General features: G+C 38.8%; 2 protein-coding genes across 2 annotated transcripts in view; both read left to right on the top strand.

Moving 5' to 3' along the window:
* Positions 1 to 3,851: 3,851 nt before the first annotated feature.
* Positions 3,852 to 22,133, top strand: part of iars1 (isoleucyl-tRNA synthetase 1) — a 43,228-nt gene continuing 24,946 nt past the window's right edge. The window contains exons 1-13 of the mRNA XM_058631335.1: positions 3,852 to 3,912; positions 5,129 to 5,256; positions 5,860 to 6,016; positions 6,127 to 6,246; positions 6,626 to 6,708; positions 7,308 to 7,425; positions 7,721 to 7,868; positions 11,870 to 11,957; positions 12,271 to 12,331; positions 12,574 to 12,669; positions 14,599 to 14,721; positions 18,921 to 19,012; positions 20,337 to 20,435. Of these exons, the coding sequence (XP_058487318.1) occupies positions 5,138 to 5,256; positions 5,860 to 6,016; positions 6,127 to 6,246; positions 6,626 to 6,708; positions 7,308 to 7,425; positions 7,721 to 7,868; positions 11,870 to 11,957; positions 12,271 to 12,331; positions 12,574 to 12,669; positions 14,599 to 14,721; positions 18,921 to 19,012; positions 20,337 to 20,435 (1,304 nt within the window). The 5' untranslated portion in view covers positions 3,852 to 3,912; positions 5,129 to 5,137. The remainder of the gene's footprint in view (positions 3,913 to 5,128; positions 5,257 to 5,859; positions 6,017 to 6,126; positions 6,247 to 6,625; positions 6,709 to 7,307; positions 7,426 to 7,720; positions 7,869 to 11,869; positions 11,958 to 12,270; positions 12,332 to 12,573; positions 12,670 to 14,598; positions 14,722 to 18,920; positions 19,013 to 20,336; positions 20,436 to 22,133) is intronic.
* On the top strand, positions 15,428 to 17,595 carry LOC131460666 (desmin-like). The gene has a single exon (XM_058631337.1). It carries the CDS (start codon positions 15,524 to 15,526, stop codon positions 16,661 to 16,663), a length of 1,140 nt encoding a protein of 379 aa, XP_058487320.1. The 5' UTR covers positions 15,428 to 15,523; the 3' UTR covers positions 16,664 to 17,595.

The raw sequence follows: 22,133 nt of genomic DNA, 5'->3' as shown, positions 1-22,133 counted from the left end.
CACCGATATGACTATTTCCACCGATACCGATATCCGATATTAATATTGCTGCTATGGCCGATAACCGATATTTACCGATATCGATATATGTTTTTTAAAAAAAGTTTCTGAGATGATAAAAGTTTGTACAGAATGAAAATCATGCAAGCTGAATTTTTGAATGTCTTTCTTTATTTTCAAAACATGTTTTACCTCCAAATAACAAGGTCACATAAGACACAAGTAACCAACTACAAGTAAAGGTTTTTAGAAACCTTTACCACTTGTAGCAAGTGTGTAACTAAATTAAAGTACAGTTTAACTCCCTCAACTCACTAAACTCCTGTGAGAAAGTTTGGATCATAAATTACAAACATGAACATAAATAAAAATAATACCCTGCCAAAGTTACTGTAACCGAGATAAGGGCGTCTATACTGGGTACGTAAATAAAGTCAACAACCCTTCCTCCCGGCAACAACAACCGCGCCACTTCCCTTCACAATAAAACTACACAACAGATATGAGAAACAATACCTGACAAGCTCTACTAAGAGCTGCCATAATTAAAAAAAATCATGTTAAAATACTTTATCAAACGTGCCAGTATTCATGGCAACCAGATATTTATTCAATTGCAAAACATCGGAAAAGTAGCGCCGACTTGGCAGGTTGTTGCGGGGTTCAATATGCGCTATCAACCGTCGGAACCCTCGGCTGGTCGTCAAGAGCAATCATTTCCATTACCTTGATCGTTATTGCCCTGGCCACTGTCTTCCTTTGGTCGAGTCCCAGCTGCGCTGCTTTCTTTTTGTCTGCTGCCTAATGTTACTAGCGTTAGCTTCCTGCCGTTGTTTGTGTACTTCTGGGTGGCGGTTTTTCAAATGACATGATCAAATTTGTGGTATTGAATGACTTGACGCGGAACCCTCCTCGCATTACCTCGACTTTGCAAGTGTTGCATAATGCTTTTCGCGTATCTTCTATTGACACCCTGAAAAATCGCCCACACCGCTGACATTCTCTCTCCTCCACACCGCACACACACACACACCTTGTGCTGCGCTTGCGTCACTGACGCTGTCCCCTTCCCGACACACATACACAAACAGCAATTAGACGGGTATAAACATCGGTTGTTAAAATCGGCGCAGTTTTACTCATTGCACCGATGCCGATATGTTAAAAAATGACGAACATCGGCCGATACCAATATTAATGCCGATATATCGTGCATCCCTAGTTAGCAGTTTAAAGACTGGTATAACAACCACTATAACCAATACTGGAAGAAATAAATATGGCAGTAATAAAATATAGTTAATAATAAAAAAAAACAACTTTTGGAATGGCTACTAAAACAAAGCTGTTCCTATTTTGTTTTATATCTTGTGGTTGCACATTTCTGTCTGGTGTAGGGCTGCAAATATTGATTAATAAATTAATCTTAAACATGAATGAATAGATTCTGGTTTATTTGCTCCATATTGCAAAGAAGTAGTTGACAAACTTAATAGTTTGTTGACAATAATAAAGCAAATTGAGGTTTTGGTAACATCGATTTCTGTTTTGGACTAAACGACTAATGTAAAAGTAACAATATGAAAAATATTTGTTAGTAGCAGTCTTGTCAGAGAAGTTAACAGGAATTTTGTGTTGACTAGCCATCAATCTGAGAATGAGATGGGTTTCTAAGCCAGAAACCCAGGGCAGTGTTCCCTGAGGACCAGGGTTGGGAAACACTGTTCTAAGCAACAAAGTCATCCACCTTCTTTGTAAGGATTCTGTCTTCCAACTGGTCATTGAGTACACTTTTTTTCTCAGCCTTGATAATGGTGGTGCAATCAGCCAAAAGGGATGGCTATACAGGAGTATCAATACCTGAATATTTAAACTGCACAAGCAAAATGTAAAGTAAAAGTAAAGAATAAATTTAATGAGAACAGTGACAGAAACAAGATGTACAGATGTACAAATTGTATATAACCCAAATCTAAAAGAAAAAAAAAGGAATCATAATAGATATATCGCACCCCAAGGAGCTCAACCACTTCAGACCTGTGGCCCTGACATCACACCTGATGAAGGCACTGGAGAGGATAATCCTCAATCACCTCCGCCCTCTGGTGAGCCCAAGCATGGACCCTCTGCAGTTTGCTTACCAGCCTGGCATCGGGGTGGATGATGCCATCATCTACCTACTGCAGAGATCGCTGTCCCACCTGGAGGGCACTGGAAACAGCGTGAGGATTACTTTCTTCGACTTTTCCAGTGCCTTTAATACCATACAACCATCACTACTCAGGGTGAAGATGGAGAGAGCAGGTGTCAGCGACCGGCTGGTTGCATGGATCACCAATTACCTCACGGATAGACCCCAATTTGTGAGGCTGCAGGACTGTGTGTCCGACATGGTGGTCTGCAGTACGGGAGCCCCCCAAGGCACAGTGCTCTCCCCCTTCCTCTTCACCCTGTACACCTCGGACTTCAGGTACTCCACAGACAGTTGCCACCTCCAAAAGTTCTCAGACGACACTGCTATCGTGGGGCGTGTGTCGGGGGGGGGCGATCTGGAGTATAGGCAGACCATTATGGACTTTGTCAGCTGGTGCGAGCTAAATCACCTTCAAGTGAACGCCAGCAAGACGAAGGAAATGATGGTCGACTTCAGCAGGAAACCCAAAATCCCTGCACTGATGAACATCCAGGGACTAGATATCGAGAGGGTGAGGACATACAAGTACCTGGGTGTTCACCTAAACAACAAACTGGACTGGTCTGACAACACTGACTCACTCTACAAGAGGGGTCAGTGCCGTCTATATCTCCTGCGGAGACTGCGTTCCTTTGGGGTGTGCAGGAAACTACTGAGGACATTCTATGACACTGTGGTCGCGTCAGTAGCCCTGTTTGCTGTGGTGTGTTGGGGGGGGGGGGGGGGTGTTCTGTGCGGGACAAAAACAGACTGAACCGAATCATAAAGAAAGCCGGCTCGGTCTGTGGCTGTCCTTTGGACTCCATTCAGGTCATCCATGAGAGGAGGGCCCTGGCCAAACTTTCGGCCATCATGGACAACACCTCACACCCTCTACACAAGACTGTTGGGTCCTTATGCAGCTCCTTCAGTCAGAGACTGATACACCCTAAGTGCAGGACAGAGCGCCTCCGCATGTCATTTATTCCAACTGCAGTACAACTCTACAACAACAGTGTGTAGATATTATAACAATGTTTATGTCCCTGTTGTTATCATATTTCATATTTCATTTTTTGGTCTGCCATAACTACATGTTTACAATCATTGTACATTCTTGCACCTTATTACATATGTATATTTACATATGTATATTTATATTTACATTTATACTTATATTTATATATATATATATGTGAATAACTTCATACTTGCACTACTTACTTGTATATTGTTTGTTTTTATCTATTGTTGAGCTGCTGTAACGCCGTTTTCTCTCCACTGTGAGATAAATAAAGCTATCTAATATGATTCTTACTCTGTAATAAAAAGGCATATATTTTCATACCCTGGTCATAAGGAGAAGCAAAGTCGTCACATGTAACAGCTATTCTATTTACGAGAGCACCATCTGTAAGGAATCGGATTTTGTCTTGACAAAACTTGAATTTTAAATTTTATGAGGGTTAGAGGTAAGAATGTGGATAAAAACACAACTTCCACTAAATCTTGTTTATAAAGTAGTTTAAATAGAGAAAAAAATCAAAGAGAACCAGGAAGTCACCCACTTAGTTTAATGCCCATTTTAAAAACAGTTTTTCATTATTGTATTTTCTACGTTTTAATTTATTTTATAACAAACTAATAAGTTTGCGTGATGTCGTCACTTCCGCTCTTGCTCTGACTGAAGCTTGCATCATTTCACGTCTTTCTCGGCAGTCGGTGGCGATTGACAACATGTGAGTATCCGCACTCACGCTGAATAGTCACTGCTTCACTCTTGGCTCGTAGGTTAAAAGCCACAGTTCACTACTTATTTGTGCTATTTTCGATATCTTTAAAACACTCCTTTACGTAGCTTACAGGTCATTTAGCCACAAGCTTGTTTAACTAACGGTGAACGGCTAGTTTAGCCTGCTAGCTAACAACAAGGAGGCGTCATCTCTGTGAACTTAATGAAAAGTGATTCATTGGACTAAACCAAGTGGCTTGGGCAAAGTTTTTGCTTTTTTAGATTTAGATTGATCGAGTTTGACTTAATTGAAGATAATGTTACTGGCTCCAGCATATTGTGCTGTCACTCTTGACTACTGACAAGTGGTGACAAGGTTGGTTGTTAATGAGATGAAAATAGGATGTGAAGGGTGGGCACATGCCATATATATCCGATTTCTTTAAATGACACTGATTTTTTTAACTTGTTTCTGAAAGGATCACACGTTTAACACAAGATACACAGTTTAGAATGTCTCTTAAAGTGGACATTGGGGTCTTGCTATGAACTAAGCATTTGTCACTACATCCAAGCAGCACTAGTGTACAGCTATATTCTATTCTGTGTCGGCCTCAGACACAACAATTAATGTATATGTACAAACGGAAAATACAGCCAAAGCTTTGTCCCCGCTGCCATTAATGCCCTAATCAAACTCTGAACATAAGAACCAATGGACTCCTGTCATTATGGCTGCATTTACACTCCATGGTGAATGTGACCAAATTTGGATGTGTAGCACAAAACAATATGACCCATGATGGTGTAAGCAGGGAAAAAGCACATAAATTCAGATATCATCAGATCAAATTCAGGCCCCATTCATACATAGAAGAAAAAATCTGATATGAATCAGATAATTTGCATTTGCACCTACAATCTAAGTGGACTGATCAAATATTCATTCCTGTCAATGCGCTTCCTTAAAACTAAGACAATGGCAAATGAAGAACACTATCTGTGATCACATGACTAGATTGAATAAAACTATTTTTGAGGCATTCATATTATGTGCAGCCACAAAAAGTAAATTATATTGTCATTCAGTGCTTGAACGTTGTGTGTGTGTGTGTGTGTGTGTGTGTGTGTGTGTGTGTGTATGAGCTAAAAGTGATTTATTTCCTGCTTCACACTTATTTACTGTAGTTACTTTGTGTGTTTTTTCCTTGCTCTTTGTTTAGACGGACACCATGGTGGAGCCAGTCCCAGAGACCATCAACTTTCCCTCTGAGGAGGAGAAGATCTTGCACTTTTGGCAAGACAAGGACTGTTTTCATGAATGCCTCAAACAGTCCAAAAACAGGCCCAGGTAAATATAATGTTTTGGTACATTATGAATTTACAAACCAGAATATAATTTCTTGCACAGCTATTGATGCAGAAGACTTGCGATAAGTTTTGTCTTTAAGGCTTGTTTATTTATAAAAGTAATCAGATTCCTTTGTGTTAGAAATTATTGATTAATTTATACTAGTTGTTTTAAAATGGCATCATTTTGAATGTCCTAACAGAGGTTCATGATTGTTAAAGCAAATACCTTTCCAGCTTTTTTTTAAAGTTCAGATGTTGCCTTTCCTGGCTAACCAGTTGTTCGTGAACTCAATTACATACTTTTTGAAATTGATCCTTGCATGTGCATGTGTTAGTACTCACCCAGCTCATGAAAATGCATTCTAGACACAATGGACAATCTAATCAACAATAATCTGTTGTCCTGTTATTTACACATACTTGCATGTACACCATCAAGATGATTGTTTGTCTTTCTTTCACTGTTCAGGGTGACAAAGCAATATATGTACTGCCTGTCTGGATAGCAAAGTATTTCAAGCCATTATTATAAACCATATACATCTTAGCACGATACTGTTAAGTGCTGTTACAATTTTTCATCGTTTATTTTTCACAACAGGTACACCTTCTATGATGGCCCTCCCTTTGCCACAGGTCTACCCCACTATGGTCACATTCTTGCTGGCACCATCAAGGACATTGTTACCCGCTTTGCCCATCAGAGCGGCTTCCATGTTGACCGACGGTTTGGCTGGGATTGCCATGGATTGCCTGTGGTAAGAGTTTGAATTTCTTCGAAATCTCATTTTTTGTAAAGTTTTGCAATGATTTACAGATTTATTTTTGGGAGGTATTCATGTGTCTTACGTCTTGTGTGTTTTTGTAGGAGTATGAGATTGATAAGACCTTGGGTATCAAAGGGCCTGAAGATGTGGCCAAGATGGGCATCGCTGAGTACAACAAGCATTGCAGAAACATTGTCATGAGATACTCCAATGAGTGGGAGGTGAGTGTACAGGGAGGGTTTAGTTAATGTGAGACAACTTTGTAACCAATCTTGTGAGACCAGTTTTGTTGCCATGTGCTTGACAAATTGCAACCATAGTTTAATGACTGTAACTTGTCTTTCAAAAATAGACAACAATTCTGAAATTCTGGTGTCTTATCTAATATTCATCTTTTGTTCTTGAACTCATATTACCTCATTGTAAAACAAAAAAGAGTGGGCTGTGTTTTATTACCTTAACTTCTATTAGTTTGGCCATCTTTAATGAAGTCTTGCAAATTATAGTGAACTGTTTAATGATCTGCCCTGCAGGATTGGGACATCTGATCTTGATATGATAATGTTTTATCTTTGCCTTTTTGCTTCCTTTTGTTCTCAGATTTCAGTGACACGAATGGGCAGGTGGATTGACTTCAAAAATGACTACAAGACTCTGTACCCATGGTTCATGGAGACTGTCTGGTATGCATGCCATGTAATATATTGTGTAGCATTGGATAAACTGGACTAGGGGAGATAATACCGTTTCACAGTTTTTGAGTTGGCAGCCTTTAAAGTCACACAGCATTGTCATTGCGATAGGCAGGGTACACCCTGCACAGATCGCCAGTCCATATGTAGAGCCACATATAGAGACAAACAACCATTGGTCACTCTTACATTCACACCTATGGTCAATTTAAAGTGTCCAATTTACCTAATCCCCATATTGCAGAGAAAACCCACACACAGGGTGAGAACATGCAAACTCCATGCAAAAAGGCCCTTGTTCCAACTGGGGCTCAAACATGGGTCTTCTTGCTGCAAAGTCAAGAGTGCTAACCACTACACCAAACGTGTGGCCTGCTAGCTATATCCGCATGACAAAATACTTTATGGTAGACTTCACCCCATTCATGCAAAAAGCCTCTGGCGCCCTATGTTGGTCATAGTGGCAAGTGCAAGCAAGTGCGGAAGCTCAGACAGACAGACACACAGAGCCACCAACAACAACACTTCACTGCCCAAAAACCTCAACTATCCAGTTATCTTACTCTCTTATTTTCTTTTCCTCCATTCAGGTGGGTGTTCAAACAGCTGTATGACAAGGGTCTGGTGTACCGAGGTGTCAAAGTGATGCCCTTCTCCACTGCCTGCAGCACCCCTCTCTCTAACTTTGAGTCCAACCAGAACTACAAGGTTGGCAGAAATTGTATCATTGTATATCATCCTAAGAAGAGGATAATTTTAAGGAGAGCAGATAGATAATCACTGTAAAAATATATAAATAGTTTTCTAAATACAACTGTTAAAGAATATCCAGCATGATATGTCCTTGCATTTCCTTTATGCATCCAGTGACCCAGCAACTTAATCAGATAGAGGAGAAAGGAAGAAACAAGACAAAATAACCAAGTGGCTAAATGTACAGTATATGTATCCTTTCCGAGCAAAAAAACTAAATTGACCATATCTGTTTAATTTTTATTTGCAGGATGTCCAGGATCCCTCTGTGATCGTTAATTTTCCGCTGGTTGAGAATCAAGATATTGCTTTGATCGCGTGGACGACCACACCCTGGACACTGCCAAGCAACCTGGCTCTCTGTGTCAACCCAGAGTTCTTGTATGTCAAAGTCAAAGGTGAGAGACAAGACTTGACACACACATGCTGTGTCTCAGTATTTGAACTGCACACTCAGTGTATAAAATATTCTACCTTGTTACTTGATACTGTTCTTTGTAGTTTCTTTACAAGAAATCAATAGACAAGACCCAATGTATTGATGTGTTCAATAGCTCCTCCATCCTCTACTTAGACAGTTACAGATGCCTTTCCTGTTTTTTCCCCCTTAAGGTTTACTGTGAGGCACCACCTGTGATAAATTATGTGCCACCTCCTCCGTTCAACATAATTTCAGTATCTGTCAAAACCCTATTTTCTAACAAGCATAAACTGCAACCTTAGACTACCATGGCTCAATGAGAAGAGAGAAAGAGGGAGCAGCAGTGGTTGAGATACTTTTATGCTCGACACGGAGAGTAAACACAAGAAGTGAATGAAACACACAAAATGCATTTTCAATCTAAAGCACATTATCAACAGTTTAGTTGTTTTTGATGTACTAAATGCTACAGCTGTGTTGACAGAGAGACACATTCAGGACGATAACGATAACATTTAGCCTAGTCTAACTATCCTCCAGTAACATTACATATATCAACAGCATTGTGACACGTTAGAGCACACTTTAACACTATGAAACTCAAACTGGGATTGTATTGATCATGAAGTCAATACAGTGCCTTGAGATAATGTATGTTGTGATTTGGTGCTATACAAATGAAATTATTATGCATTGAAAGTTAATGCATAAAGATACATGTTGCCACAGTATACTGTGTTCAAACAAACAGGATAGGGGTGTTTTGTTTTGCTTATATATTTGTATGTACATCTGTGCTTTAGTAAGCCGGAGTGTTTTGTTCGCAGTATTATACATCCCTATGACATCTTACATGTGGCTGTAAGTTGAAACTGAACATTTAGCTAATTAGTCTTTTAGTGTGTCTGTGTTTTTGTGTGAAGTGAAGTGTATTTGAATTTTTCTTTTTGATCTATGCTTAAAACTTGTGTAGGAGGGAAACTGGGACAAATCTTACGTTCTTGATAAATCACTGTCACGGATGCATCCTCAGCTCATTGTACGTAAAAAAGCAAGTTGTTGCTGCCACATACTGCTGAAAAATATTGTTTGTGTTGAGGATTAATTTAATTGCCAGGATCAGTAGCTTTAAAAACAGTATTGCTTAAATGTTCTAGCCTATGGCCAAAGTCTTCTGCCTGTTTTTACCCTTGTGGGTTTAATCTTGTTGACCACGCTATCGGGTGATTTTATTTGATCTAACGTCTTAACAACAACAAAGGACCAGTCTCTAGGGAAACTGTACACAGATGGAAGAATTTCTCTATCATATTATTTTGGTGGACCTTTTAGCTTTAAACCATTTGTGCTGATAAAATACAAGCAATACTTTTTTCATCATCATTATCTATATAATGGATTATGGATCATTATTATCTATCCTCTAAGTGGATGTCAATTCACAAACATGAACACAAACTGATAAATGTAAATAAGACCTTTAAAAAAGAAACCTATAAAATTAACTGGGCTCATGGTTTTTTATATACAGTTTGCAGGATGAGAGGAAGAGGCAAAATATTAAGGGTACCATCTGAAATTGATGCCTTTGGAAACAAACTATGGTTCAAATTAAACTCAGACCCTGCTCTGACAGATATTTTAATAAAAGGACGAATATGGTATATAACACAGCCAAATCAAATATTAAATAGAAGAAAATATGCCTCTTTGAAGTATTTATACTTGGAAATATAAAATTGACTATTTTCCCAGTTCATCTTTACTTAACAAATGCAGTCTTGAACATAACTTTGTAAAGATTGTAAAGTGATACAATAGTTCATAAGACTTTGTTTTGGCTTTCTTTTATCTGATTACTTCAATAATTTGCTTATAAAACTCATTTTCAAAAGAGACCTGTTTCAGACAAATATACAAAATAACAAACAACAATTAGTTATGGACAGACATAACATGTTACTAATATTGTGGCTAAAAGTAGATCTTTATCTAATGGGCAAATTTTCAGCAGACAATTTGAGTTGCCATAGCACAGATGTCATGTAAATTACATTAATAACAATAGGTCAGTTGTACATCAGTGGCAGATTAAGTAAACCATGGCCTTGGAAACAAAATGACTAAACGTGTTTTTTTCACTCTGACGCTTGCAGTTACTGAACTATTGATTACCTCTGCCAATGAGGTTGTGTTTTTGTTGTTTGTCTGTGATCTGATCAGCATCAGATCTGATGATCTGAAAATGAAAGGTTGTTTTTTCATTACGTTTTCTGGGGATGTTGGTTTTGGCCCAAATAGGAACTTATAAGATTCAAGTGTTGACCTGGATCCAAATTTAGGATGTTACAATTTCTTACTTTTATATATAAAATAGTAGATTGACACATTTAGAAACTGAGCAGCCGAGGTGGAGATCTGTGCTTTCCAAGTGTTTTCTCTAGTTAAAGTCAACCAATTTCTTAAACTTGTCTTACATAAATTTCATTTTCACTGTTATTCTCTTTACTTCCAGTGTGACAAATGACATTCACTCATCATTTGTCGCGGTTATTTTAATACAAAAAAATGGCTCTGAGGAGCTGCTGTGTCCTTATCTATATCTTTTTACTGGTGTATCTTTACATGAGTGCATCATTTATGCAGTACATAAACTGCCAGGGACACGAAAGATGTCTGTGGCCTCTTTACATGTGCTGTTGGGTGCTGTTCACACCAGAGAAATGTGGATGAACCTCAAATCAGGTCACTTAAAACTTGATGTCCTTGTTCAAATATGAAAAGAAAATACTCTAGAGAGGTTTTGTTTTTCAGCCATTCTCCCCCTGTAGTTTTTGGTTCCCTATTAGAGAAACTGGTGGTTTTTTGAAAGGATGCCCTAGATTCATAGAAGCTGTCATAGCCCCTTCAATCCTGCAGGGGGCACTGTTGAAGCACAGCTTGTCACTGCAAGTCCACATGCTGCCCTGTGCTGCATGGAAGACTGTCTTGGAATACCAATGAATTTTTTGTATCATTTCAGTCTTTTTTTTTTTTTTCCTGTCCTTTCTCTCCTCATCTTCATCCAAATTCCAAAATCTATCCAAGTGTTTTTGCTTCTACATTTACCTTTTTTGTTCTTTGTTGTGCTTAGTCTCTCTCTCTCTCTCTCTCTCTCTCTCTCTCTCTCTCTCTCCCCCTCTCCCTCTCTAGCTATCTCTCTGTGTCTTTTGTGCCCCTCTCTGTCTTTCCTTTGCTGCCTTTTGTCACTGTTTTGAGTTTTGGGCCATCAGCAGCAGCATGTCTTAGCTGTGCAGTCATTTGTTAAACAGTGAAGGGGAGAAACATCTTCTACTGAAGCTGCCTCCGTCTATCTGCCTCTCTCATTGACTGAGACTTCTTGTTTTTGTCCTCATCACAACTGTTGTTTCTTCTGTTTTTGACCTCTTTAATTTTATCTGTTTCTCAGAGGAATTCAGTTTGACAGTTATCTTACATGAGGTGGCATCTTTTTAACAGCATGGAAATTATTCATCTCAGTTTCAGCTGAGTAGTTATAGTGCATGATGTGTGACTTACCTGACCTTGACTTTATGGTTGGTTGTATTATTATGAAGGAAGACATTCAGGTATAGCAGTACTGGATGTAGAAATGCTGTAAGTTATGAGTTTGACCCGTGTCTGATGAATTCCTGTTCATCATACATTTGTTCATCATACATTAAATTAAAGTCAAAAAACACAAAAATACATCACTCTGCAAATCACTTCAAAAATAGTGTAAAACAATCTATTTACTTTACATGAAACGTCACTATCTTCATTCCTATTGAAATATAAGAAATGTGAAGTGTGAAAGCTGTAGCCTACCACAAAAAGGATAACATTTTTATAACTTTTTTTTCAGCAGTATGCCGGTCATAAGATGTTTTATTTCAGGTTCAATTCAATCCATATGAAGACTTGACAAAAATAACCTTTCTTCTCTCAAACGTGCAGATAACACCACTGACAAGACCTACATTATGATGGAGGCCAGGCTCGGAGCTCTGTTTAAGTCAGAGAGCGAGTACACACTGTTGGACAAGTGAGTAGATAAAACCCTGTAGCTACTTAAAAGTAGTATGGCAAACTGATTGATATCTTAAATTTAAATAATTGGGCTTAATGGCAGACTTGATACAAAAGTGATTTTCTAAATGGAGAGTTGGCCCATAATTGGTGTCATTAAAATATGCTCTACAACACTGTGTAACAATTTAGTACCATTTTCTCAGTACAGGGTCTGTTATACATGTTTAAAATCCATGTGTTTGGTGATATTGTTATTATTTTTTGCATAAAATGTGGAAAAGTTAATATTGAAATAAGGATTGTCAATATGTTTTGTGTGTTTATAGATTTCCTGGTAAGGTGCTAAAAGGGAAGAAATACGTGCCTCTCTTCCAATACTTTGCCGAGGTTTGTAGAGTCTGTGTTCTTATTTGTTTCTGGGGCACAGTTTTATTTTTGTTTTATAAACCTCTCTTCGTGTTAATCAGATGGAGCCTATATACCTACAGTATGTCTTACTTTAATTACCTGACCAGAAATTGACAACACAGTTTATGTTTCCTAAATTTTTCTCTCACAATCTGTGACCATTCAATCATTCATTTTTGCACTATCCTCGACTAATTCTCCTTGCACTTGTTCCACTGCAGTGTGGGGAGAAAGGAGCATTCCAGGTGGTGACGGATAACTATGTCAAGGAGGAGGAGGGCACAGGAGTGGTCCATCAGGCACCTTACTTTGGAGCTGTAAGTGTTTTTTTTGTTTTGTTTTTTAAACACTTGTATGAAATGAATGTTACTTGTTGATAAATGCATTAATCATGGTTGTTTATAAAAGTTCATGGGGGGGGGAAAAGCCCATCATAGTTTTCAAGGTAGACCAAAGGAAACATATGACATTTACAATACGGCACAGTCATAAATCAAGAAATGTGTTGTATTTTCTTTGCTTTTTATCTGACTGAAAAGATGAATCCACACAATAATGGAATGGAATCCTAACAGAAGCAGTGATTAGCTCATAATGCCCCTCCATATGTAAACTCCTCAACAAATATTTGTTTTTGTAAGCTCTCTCTCAGATACTCAGAGTTTTGGGTATTAGCCTAGTAATCAGGACTTCCTAAAAAGCTCAAGACCTATAAAGACCAAAACAATATTGTGAGGTAAAGACTAAAAGAGTACACACTTCACATTGATCCTCTTCAATATTTACATAATTTACTATTCTATTGATCTATACAATGTATTGCCATGCTCACACTCTCTGTGCCTAATGGATAATTAGAGACTGATAACTACTAATTCTTGATGCTTGAGAAACTGTGCTGCCACTAAGCGTGTTTCTCCAGCCCTGCAGTTACCCGTATTGAGGTCACTCTGGGGAAAACAAGGTCACCTTTGTCTAGTATAAGTGTGTGGATAGCTTCCCTGCCATCCTGCTCCTCCATCCAGAAGTGTTGAGTCACTTCTGTCACAGTGGAAGCTTTGACTTCATGATACCATGTTTAGCTTCTGTTTTGTGGCAGCATTTGCTTATTTGCAGAATTTTTACAATGTTGGTAAACATGTTTTCTTGATTTGCTTGAATTTTCAGTTGTTGCTATGCTTAAGAAACCTGTAGCCATTGCATATGTAGCTCCTGTTAACAAACACACATTTGACATTTGATTACTTTTTACAAGAGGGTTTACAGTAGCACTTAACCTGGCTGTAAAGAAGATAACTAGAGGAGGTGGATACTCATTATTCCATGATGACTAATAATGAGTGCACATTTTGCCACTCACATTTAAACATTAATTTGTGTTACGTTTTAAAAATAATTGTACCATTTCTCCTATCTGACTAGATATTATGCTTAAAACCTCCAATGAGTGCTATGTTTTGTACTCACTTTGTATTCACATCTATGCTTATTGATAAGTATTTTATGACATTTGTAATAAATAATATTAGCACAGTAGTGAAACCAGTGGTATCAGGCAATTGCTGATTGTTTAGATGTACCTTCATGTGGGCAAGTGAATGCCCCTGTGGCTGCAGCCAGCTGTGGATAGACAGCCTTTCTCTCAGTTTTAGCCTGCTCACCGTCTTTATGTGACTGCAGCCCACTCCCTTTTGGTGTGTAAAGTAAACCAACATCAACATTTCACTGACACTTTATTTAACTACAATGCCTGTTATTTAATGATCACGTTCATGTTACTCGTTGACAAAAAAAACATCTGTAACACCAATGTATTATTTGTTCTAAAGAAATTCACTGCAAGCCATTTATTGTTTGACCTTGACAGGTTGTTTAAATACCACATAGATTTACAGCTGAACAGTACTCTGGTCTTTCATGCATAGCTGTCACATACCAGTGGGGCTTGTTCAACATTGCAAAAAGTGTCCAGTGCAAGAGGGAATTCACTATGAAGTCATGAACTATCTTTAATTGAGTCACTCTCAGCGGTGTTGAGTACTTGCTCATCTTGCCTATATAATGTCACAAATTTATAACTGAAATTAATGAAATAATCTCAAAATGTTCCGGGTCACTAGAACCAAAATTAGACACAGACGCTCAATATGTTACAGCATGTTACAGCACGTGCCTTTGTAGAGAAACATGACAAATACCTCACATGATCAGAACTGTCTCTAAACTGTGTATTGTTTTCTCTTAAGGATGATCACAGGGTTTGCACTGAATACAACATCATCCAGAGGGACCAGGCTCCTATCTGTCCTGTGGATGCCTCAGGCTGCTTCACATTGGAGGTCACTGACTTTGCTGGACAGTATGTCAAAGTGAGTGACACAAATGACATTTACATGTTTATTAGGTTACTGGGTATTTCTAGGCATTCCACCCATGTTAGGAGCCATTGGTATGATGTACTGGATGAATCCCTTAATAACATTGATTGCTGGTTTAATTCATCATTTAATTTAGCACATTCAAGGTACTTGCTCTCCTTTTCCCCTCCATTTACTCTGTTTCTGTGGAAAGTGTATCTCTCTCTAAGCTGCCCTTTATGCTTGAAAGTGAAATTAACATACACAATGTTCATCATGGTTTTTCAAATATAATATGAAATGATTTATTAACTGCATGACTTGGTGGTGTGGAGTTCAGGGAATCCGAGTCAGAGCAGTTTCACCACGTTGTAAAGGAAAACTTCCTTCCAAAGGACATGGCTGTTTACTGGTGCACTGGGTGCCAGCTACCCCTTGTCACACCCAATTTCATTACCATCGTAATTTCACTCACCATAGATAGAGTGAAATATAGCAACAATACATTATCTGATCACTATTTCACATCCTAGTACAAAGGCAAGGGAGTGGACTCGGCCTGCCTGACAAATAACAGTACAGCATTAGCTAATAAAGAGTTAGTGGCCGCAGTTCACTGATAGTTTGTCATAATCCACTTTTGAAATATGTGTAAACCAAGTGTGAATTTCAAGGCTGTCTGAGACATTCCTAATTGCCGCATAAAAACTCAGCAGTGATCTCGGGGAGCATCAGAGGCGACGTGAGCTACATTTCGGAAAGCTGATACAGCAGTTGTTTCTCTCTTAACTTAACAAAAGAGTACTTGCCCAACATGAGAGCCGGATCTTACACTCAGAAGAGCTTGCAAGTTAGCAGCTCTGGCAGCAGAGTGAGGGTTCAGAGCCCGTCGCCTTCCCGGTGCCGTGGATCCTCATATGACAATCGTGGACGTTCAGGTTATCGTGGCGGCACTGCCGTTGAGTTGGGCACAGAGATACATCAGCACCATGCCAATGAGAAAGAGGAAATGCAGGAACTCAATGTCAAGTTTGCAGGATATATTGAGAAGGTCCAAGCTCTAGAGCAGAGAAATGCTGCTCTTCAAGCTGAGCTTGCTTCTCTTCAGAGCCGCTACAAGGGAGGCCCCACAGGCATCAGTGAAGAGTATGAGCTCAAGTTCAAAGAGGTGCGAGAGCTGATTGAGACCCTGACTAATGAGAAGGGAGCGGCTGACATTGAAAGGGGCTACCTTGACGAGGAGGTTGAAGTATGGAGACTAAAGCTTGAGGAGGAGCTGGCACTTAAAGAGGAGGCAGAAATGATCCTGAGGGAGTTTCGCCAAGATGTTGACAATGCAACACTGCAGAAGGCTGAGCTCGAGAAGCGCATTGAGCAACTGGTGGCTGAGATCGAGTTTCTCAAGAAGCTGCATGATGAAGAGGTGGCTGACATCATGAAGCAAATTGAGGACTCAAAGGTTACTGCTGAACTTGATGGCGATCGTCCTGATCTGGCTGCCTACCTGCGCAACATGCGCACAGAGATCGAGGCTGTTGCTGCCCGCAATGTCCAGGAAGCTGAGAAGTGGTACAAGACCAAGTTTGACACACTCAAGGAGCATGCTGGCAAACATGAAGAACATATGAAGACCATGAAAGATGAGATCTCAACTTTCCATAACCAGGTGACAGACCTGCAGAACCAGATTGATGGGCTGAGGGCACGCAACGCTGCCCTGGAGCAGCAGCTGGAGGACATGGAGATTGCCCACATTGACAAGGTGGGAGGTCTAGAGGGTGTCATTGCTCAATTAGAAGCCCAGCTCTGCGAAACCAAACTGGAGATGACCAAATATCTCCAAGACTATCAGGAACTGCTGCACATTAAGCTCAAGCTGGATGCAGAGATTGCCACATACAGGAAGCTGCTGGAAGGAGAAGAGAACAGGCTTGGAATTGCAAAAGATGCCTAAATATCCTGGGTGAGAGGAGCAGGAGGTCTAAAGCAGCAGCAGCACAGCATCGTGGAGTGAAGAGACTAGCTAGTCAAGTTAAAGACTCTTCCCTGTCATTTGCCCTCCTAGCAGCAATGGTTGGGTATTATTCAGAATTTTCCCCCACCACTATGGATATGACACAAAGTTTCAGAACAGGTACCTGATCAGTATTGATACTGTTCTTTTCTTCTTAAACAGAGTCACAGCAGTCCAAAATTGACATCTTTACTCTGTAAAAATCAAAGAAATATTTATGTCTGTGATTTCCCAAGTTGATTTAAATCAGAGAAAAGAGGTAGACAAAAGAAGGTAAAGACAATAGAACAAAAAAGCTGATGAATCATACCATCCATTTGATGCCAGCTTTGTGCACAGTTTTAACAGAATTATGTTGAGATTCACTACCTAGCCCTAAATGTAACCCCACATGTCACACTGTGTCCCCATTATTCTTAAGAATATATGCCTTTGCTTGTGTTACAGACCTTTTTACTTTACATCATTTTCATTTCCTTTTCAGTACATTGAGTACCCCCTTTCTGTTTGTCTTTATTCCTTTCCTTTTCTTTACTCCTGCTCCTACACTACCCCCCACCCCATTATACCTCTATCAACTCCCTTTGCCACTGTTGTTCACCTTTTGCCATTACTGCTTCTCATCATAATAAAATGTTTGAATCCCACCACCGTCACAATAAAATAGCATTATTCTGCCTTGATGTGTCATATCTCAGCCCAAACGGAGCAGAACTAATTGCCATCATCATATTATGACTGGTCTTCGCACTTAACATTTTTATTCCAAATGTTTTGAAAACATGCAACTATTGACCATATACACTAATGTTGATCAACTGGTACTTAATAAAGATTGAAGTGAGTGCATTCAAAATAATGCAGTGATGGTTTTTCTTTTTTGGCTGTGTGACTTTCTTTCTTGAGGTTTTCTTTTTTCTTACTTGTCTCTACTACGTCTCTTTCTTGTTGACTATTTTTCTATCTGTCTTTAACTATCTGTCTTAAACATTAAGTCAATTCCAATTTTCTTTGTATTTTCTTTCTTTTTTCCATTGTCATTTAAGTAAGATTTTGCCACGATATATAGGTTTTAAGCAGAATCTGCCACGATAGATAAGTTTTTAAGTTTCTGTATATTTGATTTATATTGTGACATACATTTTTAACCTCAGCTGGGGTAGGTTACAATATTAAACAAACGAGTAAAATCGCTGTTTTGGAAACAGTAACTCAGATAAATTATGCTTCATGGCAGAGATTCTCATAACGATATTCATAACGATGTGTGAGAAATTTAGTGACATATCAAGTAACCCTCATTTTGGCCACATGGCAAAATAGGATTCATGTACACCTTCCCACGCCCTGTGATGCTCAAGTGCCACTTTACTGGTTGTTCCCAGATTTAGCAGAGCATTTTTAAACCAGGACTCCGAGATTGGTGAGCAGCCAGCCTGAGTAGATGAGGGCTTCAAGTTCTGTTGCTGTCATCAAAGCTCCCTTGAAAACTCACTTTTTAAGACCGCTTTTCAATGGTTTTATGGAATATTCTTTCTAAATTCTGTGCTTGAACTGCAGTCTTCTGTTCAGGAGTTTTTTAAATGCTTTTGAAACGCATCTAAATTATGGCTTGATGACACACTGGAGCCATAGTTAGCATCACTACTCCTCAAAAGCTTCAATGATATAAAATCCCTCAGCATCATTTATCAGCAGTTTACTGTTCACTCGTGAGGAACTAACTGCATCTGCTCCTACAGATTTGTTTTTGTCCTTTGTTTTGCTAGCTAGATATGTGTTGAAAATGTGTCTTGCCTTGATGCAAAAACACACAGAAAATCTCTGCCACTCTATTTAAAATTCCTAAAGATGAGGAAATGAAGTAGAGAAGAACAGAAAGAAGAGCAGACTCCTGCTCTGAGGCTGAAAGTACCGTTGATGGGGATAGAGGGAGAGAAAGAGAAGGCAGGACAGTGTACTGTATGTTGTTAAAATGAGATCAAAATGGTAAAAATGCTTCTTTTAATGCTTGGTAAGCAAGTGGAGATGGATTTTTATTCTGTACAACACTGGAGAAGAACAGCGATGTTCACCACTAAAGTGTGTGTGTGCTCTTGTGTTTTAACATTTTCCTGTGGGGTGACTGTCAAAGATATTTCATCATCACTTTAAATGCAGTATAAGCATCTTGTGGTTTGTTTCTTTGTTTGTATAGGATGCTGACAAGAACATCATCAAATGGCTGAAGGAGAAGGGCCGCCTTGTCAATGCCAGCAGTTTCAAACATAGTTACCCCTTCTGCTGGAGGTGAGATAAATACATTATTATACAGTTAATAATACAGTAATCTTTCTGGTTAAATGTTCTGGTTAAATCTGCCCTACAAAAAAACAAACTTTTCTTTCTTTGCTCAAAAGTTTTCTCCATCTCTTTTTTCTTTGAGCTGGGTCTTACAGATTCAGTTTTAAAGGTTTCTTCATTTTTAAATTTGCAGATCTCTTTCTAAATGATCATCTAAATGGTCATGGTGCCCTATTTCATTTATATGCCTTCCGGCCGATAAGTTTATAAGTTTTTCTTATTAAGAAAATAATCCTCATACTTGTCCAGGTCCAGATGAGCCTTGGCATTGCAAAATTTCTGCCAAAAATACTGGGTCTTTAATATCAACAAATCTTACTTTGAATGTTAACATGATGGCACATGAACAGACCCAGTGGTCCCCAATGGAAATGTCCTCCCTGAGATTTTAATTGTAGCGTCACTGTTATGTTCGCATCTGGCGTACATGGTCATTGCAAACCTGGTCAAACAAGGTCTGCTTTTTATTGTTAACTTTTATGTTAATATTATTATTTTGGTTTGTTTGAAGGTACCACATTATCAAAATACAACTCTCAAGGACGTGCACACCTATTCTCACAAGCTCATATTTAGTAGACTATTCCACTCTCTTTTGGAGCAGCTGCAGCCTGACCTGAGAAGGATTAATTAACCTCAGTAAATATGCAGAGATTTGCTCTCTGAGCCACTACAAGACCCCAGTGCATTCAGACATGATTAAGACCTCTTCATTTCACTTTTCCCTTTCTCTTATGCTGCAAATTATGATCAAATTGCTGAAAATTCATTGAGTGTAACACAAAAAAAAGTTCATAATTTGGATTATGTGGGTGTTTACTTAAATTTAACAGAAATATCCCCTTACCCCCAGAGATATAGCAAAATTGCCTTAAGAAAACCCTTCATGTTGAGGGTAGGGTAGTGTTCACATTGGCATCAGTACCAGGAATTTGTTACTGCAACATCTCTGTAACATACAGTATAAATCCTTCCCTCCCAGAGACACAAGCACAGACATGTCACATGAGATTATTAAAGCTGCAGGTAGAACCTGTGCCATGAACCATGAAGGAGGCAGATTAACAAAATTGTTTTTCTTGGAGCTTAAAAAACACACAGATTAGAGGGAAAATTTGGTGATAGATGGTGCATTTTCTGTAATTTCCAAAAATGAATAGTTAAGTTATTTACATTTAGTTACAAATGCAGTTAGCAGAGTGCAGATTTTCTTCTTTTTTCAATTTGTTACATCTTTACATTTCATTAAATGTGTTTTAAATACTTCCAGGTCCGACACACCCCTGATCTACAAAGCTGTCCCAAGCTGGTTTGTCCGAGTGGAGCACATGGTGGACAAACTGCTGGAAAACAATGGACAATGCTACTGGTAACCTATTTCCTAATGATGACAGTAATATATGATAGCCTGTGTGGATGCATGAGCTACTTTCTGAGCAAGTGCTGTGAAATACTTCAAGTGAATACAGACACAAGTCACATTCCCAGTGCAGTTATAGACCTCGGTGTGCACCACTATATCAAGTTCTTTGTCTCAGCCATGGATCTGTCTCTGCAGGGCCTTCAATACTGGCTATAATCATTTTAAATGGGAAGTTATTGGATTTAAAATAAAGGTTGCTCCAAAGACCTCTTAATTTTTTATTAAGCTCTGCATGATTGTAATGCACACGGTACTGGCTTTTATAGGAAACATTAGCCTGATGCTAATTGTAGTGGAAGAAGAGGGCAAAAGAAACCATCAGCATGATGGCTTTGCTAAGTGGTATTACCCTTGGTGCTCCCAGTGCACTTTTCTGAGCCACAGTAGTTGCCTCTTGTAATGGGACTGTCAACCTGAGATGAATGACTAGCCGCTAGGAAGGTGAAGACGCACACTCTTGCATAGAATCCAACAAAAAGGCACGCACTACTTTAAAGGCTAAATTCCATCTCAAAAGGGTAGCAGTCTTAGAGCATGTAGCTTCACATAATGCAGTACAATACACTATTAACTACCTTTTATATTATGTTCAGCTTTATTATTAATCATTCATGTTTAGTCATGTTGAAGTATGTAGTTTGTGTACAATTTAACTGCACATTAAAACATTCAGTTTAAGTAAGGAGTACCTAATCTGTCAGAATACAATGTTGTTTAGGGCAACAGTGTATTCAATTTGATTTCGAACCAAAGATATGAAATGACACATTCAGAAAATCTTGGCAAGTGCATGCAGATGTAAACAGGAAGTTTGATGCCCAGTTTCAGAGAGCATGACTAACGAGAAACAACAAAGGTGAGAAGTAGAAGAATTTGATAACAAGGTGAAAATGCAATTATTAAATAGAGGATTTGATTGAGAGCTGATAGTTGAGTTGTGGCTGTTAAACCAGTCAGGAAATAAACCTGGCTTACTGTATCATTGATCTAAAGTTCTCAGTCTCCTCAGAATAGTGTAAATTGCAGAATTGGTGATTTTTTTCAATCAAAAAGGGAGTAGTATGGATGTAGCCTTGTCTGCTTTGATTAGAAAAACTTAGTCACACTTGTGTTTCCATCCAGTAGTCTTTCTAATATTTATTTATTCATTTTTGTCTTTTTGATTAAAAACCACTCTCGTATTCCAGTCCCAGGGAAATAATTTGTTGGTTAGAGTTGTTTATTCACCAATATTGTTGTAAAGGTGAAATCCTTGCAGAATTCACTACCTTTGTATGTAGTTAATTTAGCTGATGAGAGACTTATCATATTCTTAGTGATTTGTTTATTTGATCTTTCTTTACACAGCTGGTAAATTAAACTCTCTACTGAGGGACTTCGGACTCACAATGTGTCTCCGACAACCTCCCAAAGTGCTTTGACAGATTAGATAACAATCCGTCCTTAATGTGTCTCTGGTGTATTTACACCTGTACTTGCAAGTTTTCAGACGCTATCCGATTGCAATAGAATCACAAATATAAAGGTATAAAGGGGGGCCTATGTCTCTATCACAAGCACAGAACAGGGAAGGGTGAATGTGGTTGAAGTGGCTGGATGGTGGTGGAGTGCGGCAGCAAAAGAAAAAAAAAATCATTAAATTGA

Source organism: Solea solea, chromosome 6 (genome assembly GCF_958295425.1).
Source record: "Solea solea chromosome 6, fSolSol10.1, whole genome shotgun sequence".
Classification (NCBI taxonomy): domain Eukaryota; kingdom Metazoa; phylum Chordata; class Actinopteri; order Pleuronectiformes; family Soleidae; genus Solea; species Solea solea.
The sequence above is the reverse complement of the archived record's forward strand: the minus strand, read 5'-3'. Positions and strand labels throughout refer to the sequence as shown.

Bases quoted from the DNA above. Each gene is read 5' to 3' on its own strand.
- LOC131460666 (XM_058631337.1), top strand. From the start codon at position 15,524: ATGAGAGCCGGATCTTACACTCAGAAGAGCTTGCAAGTTAGCAGCTCT.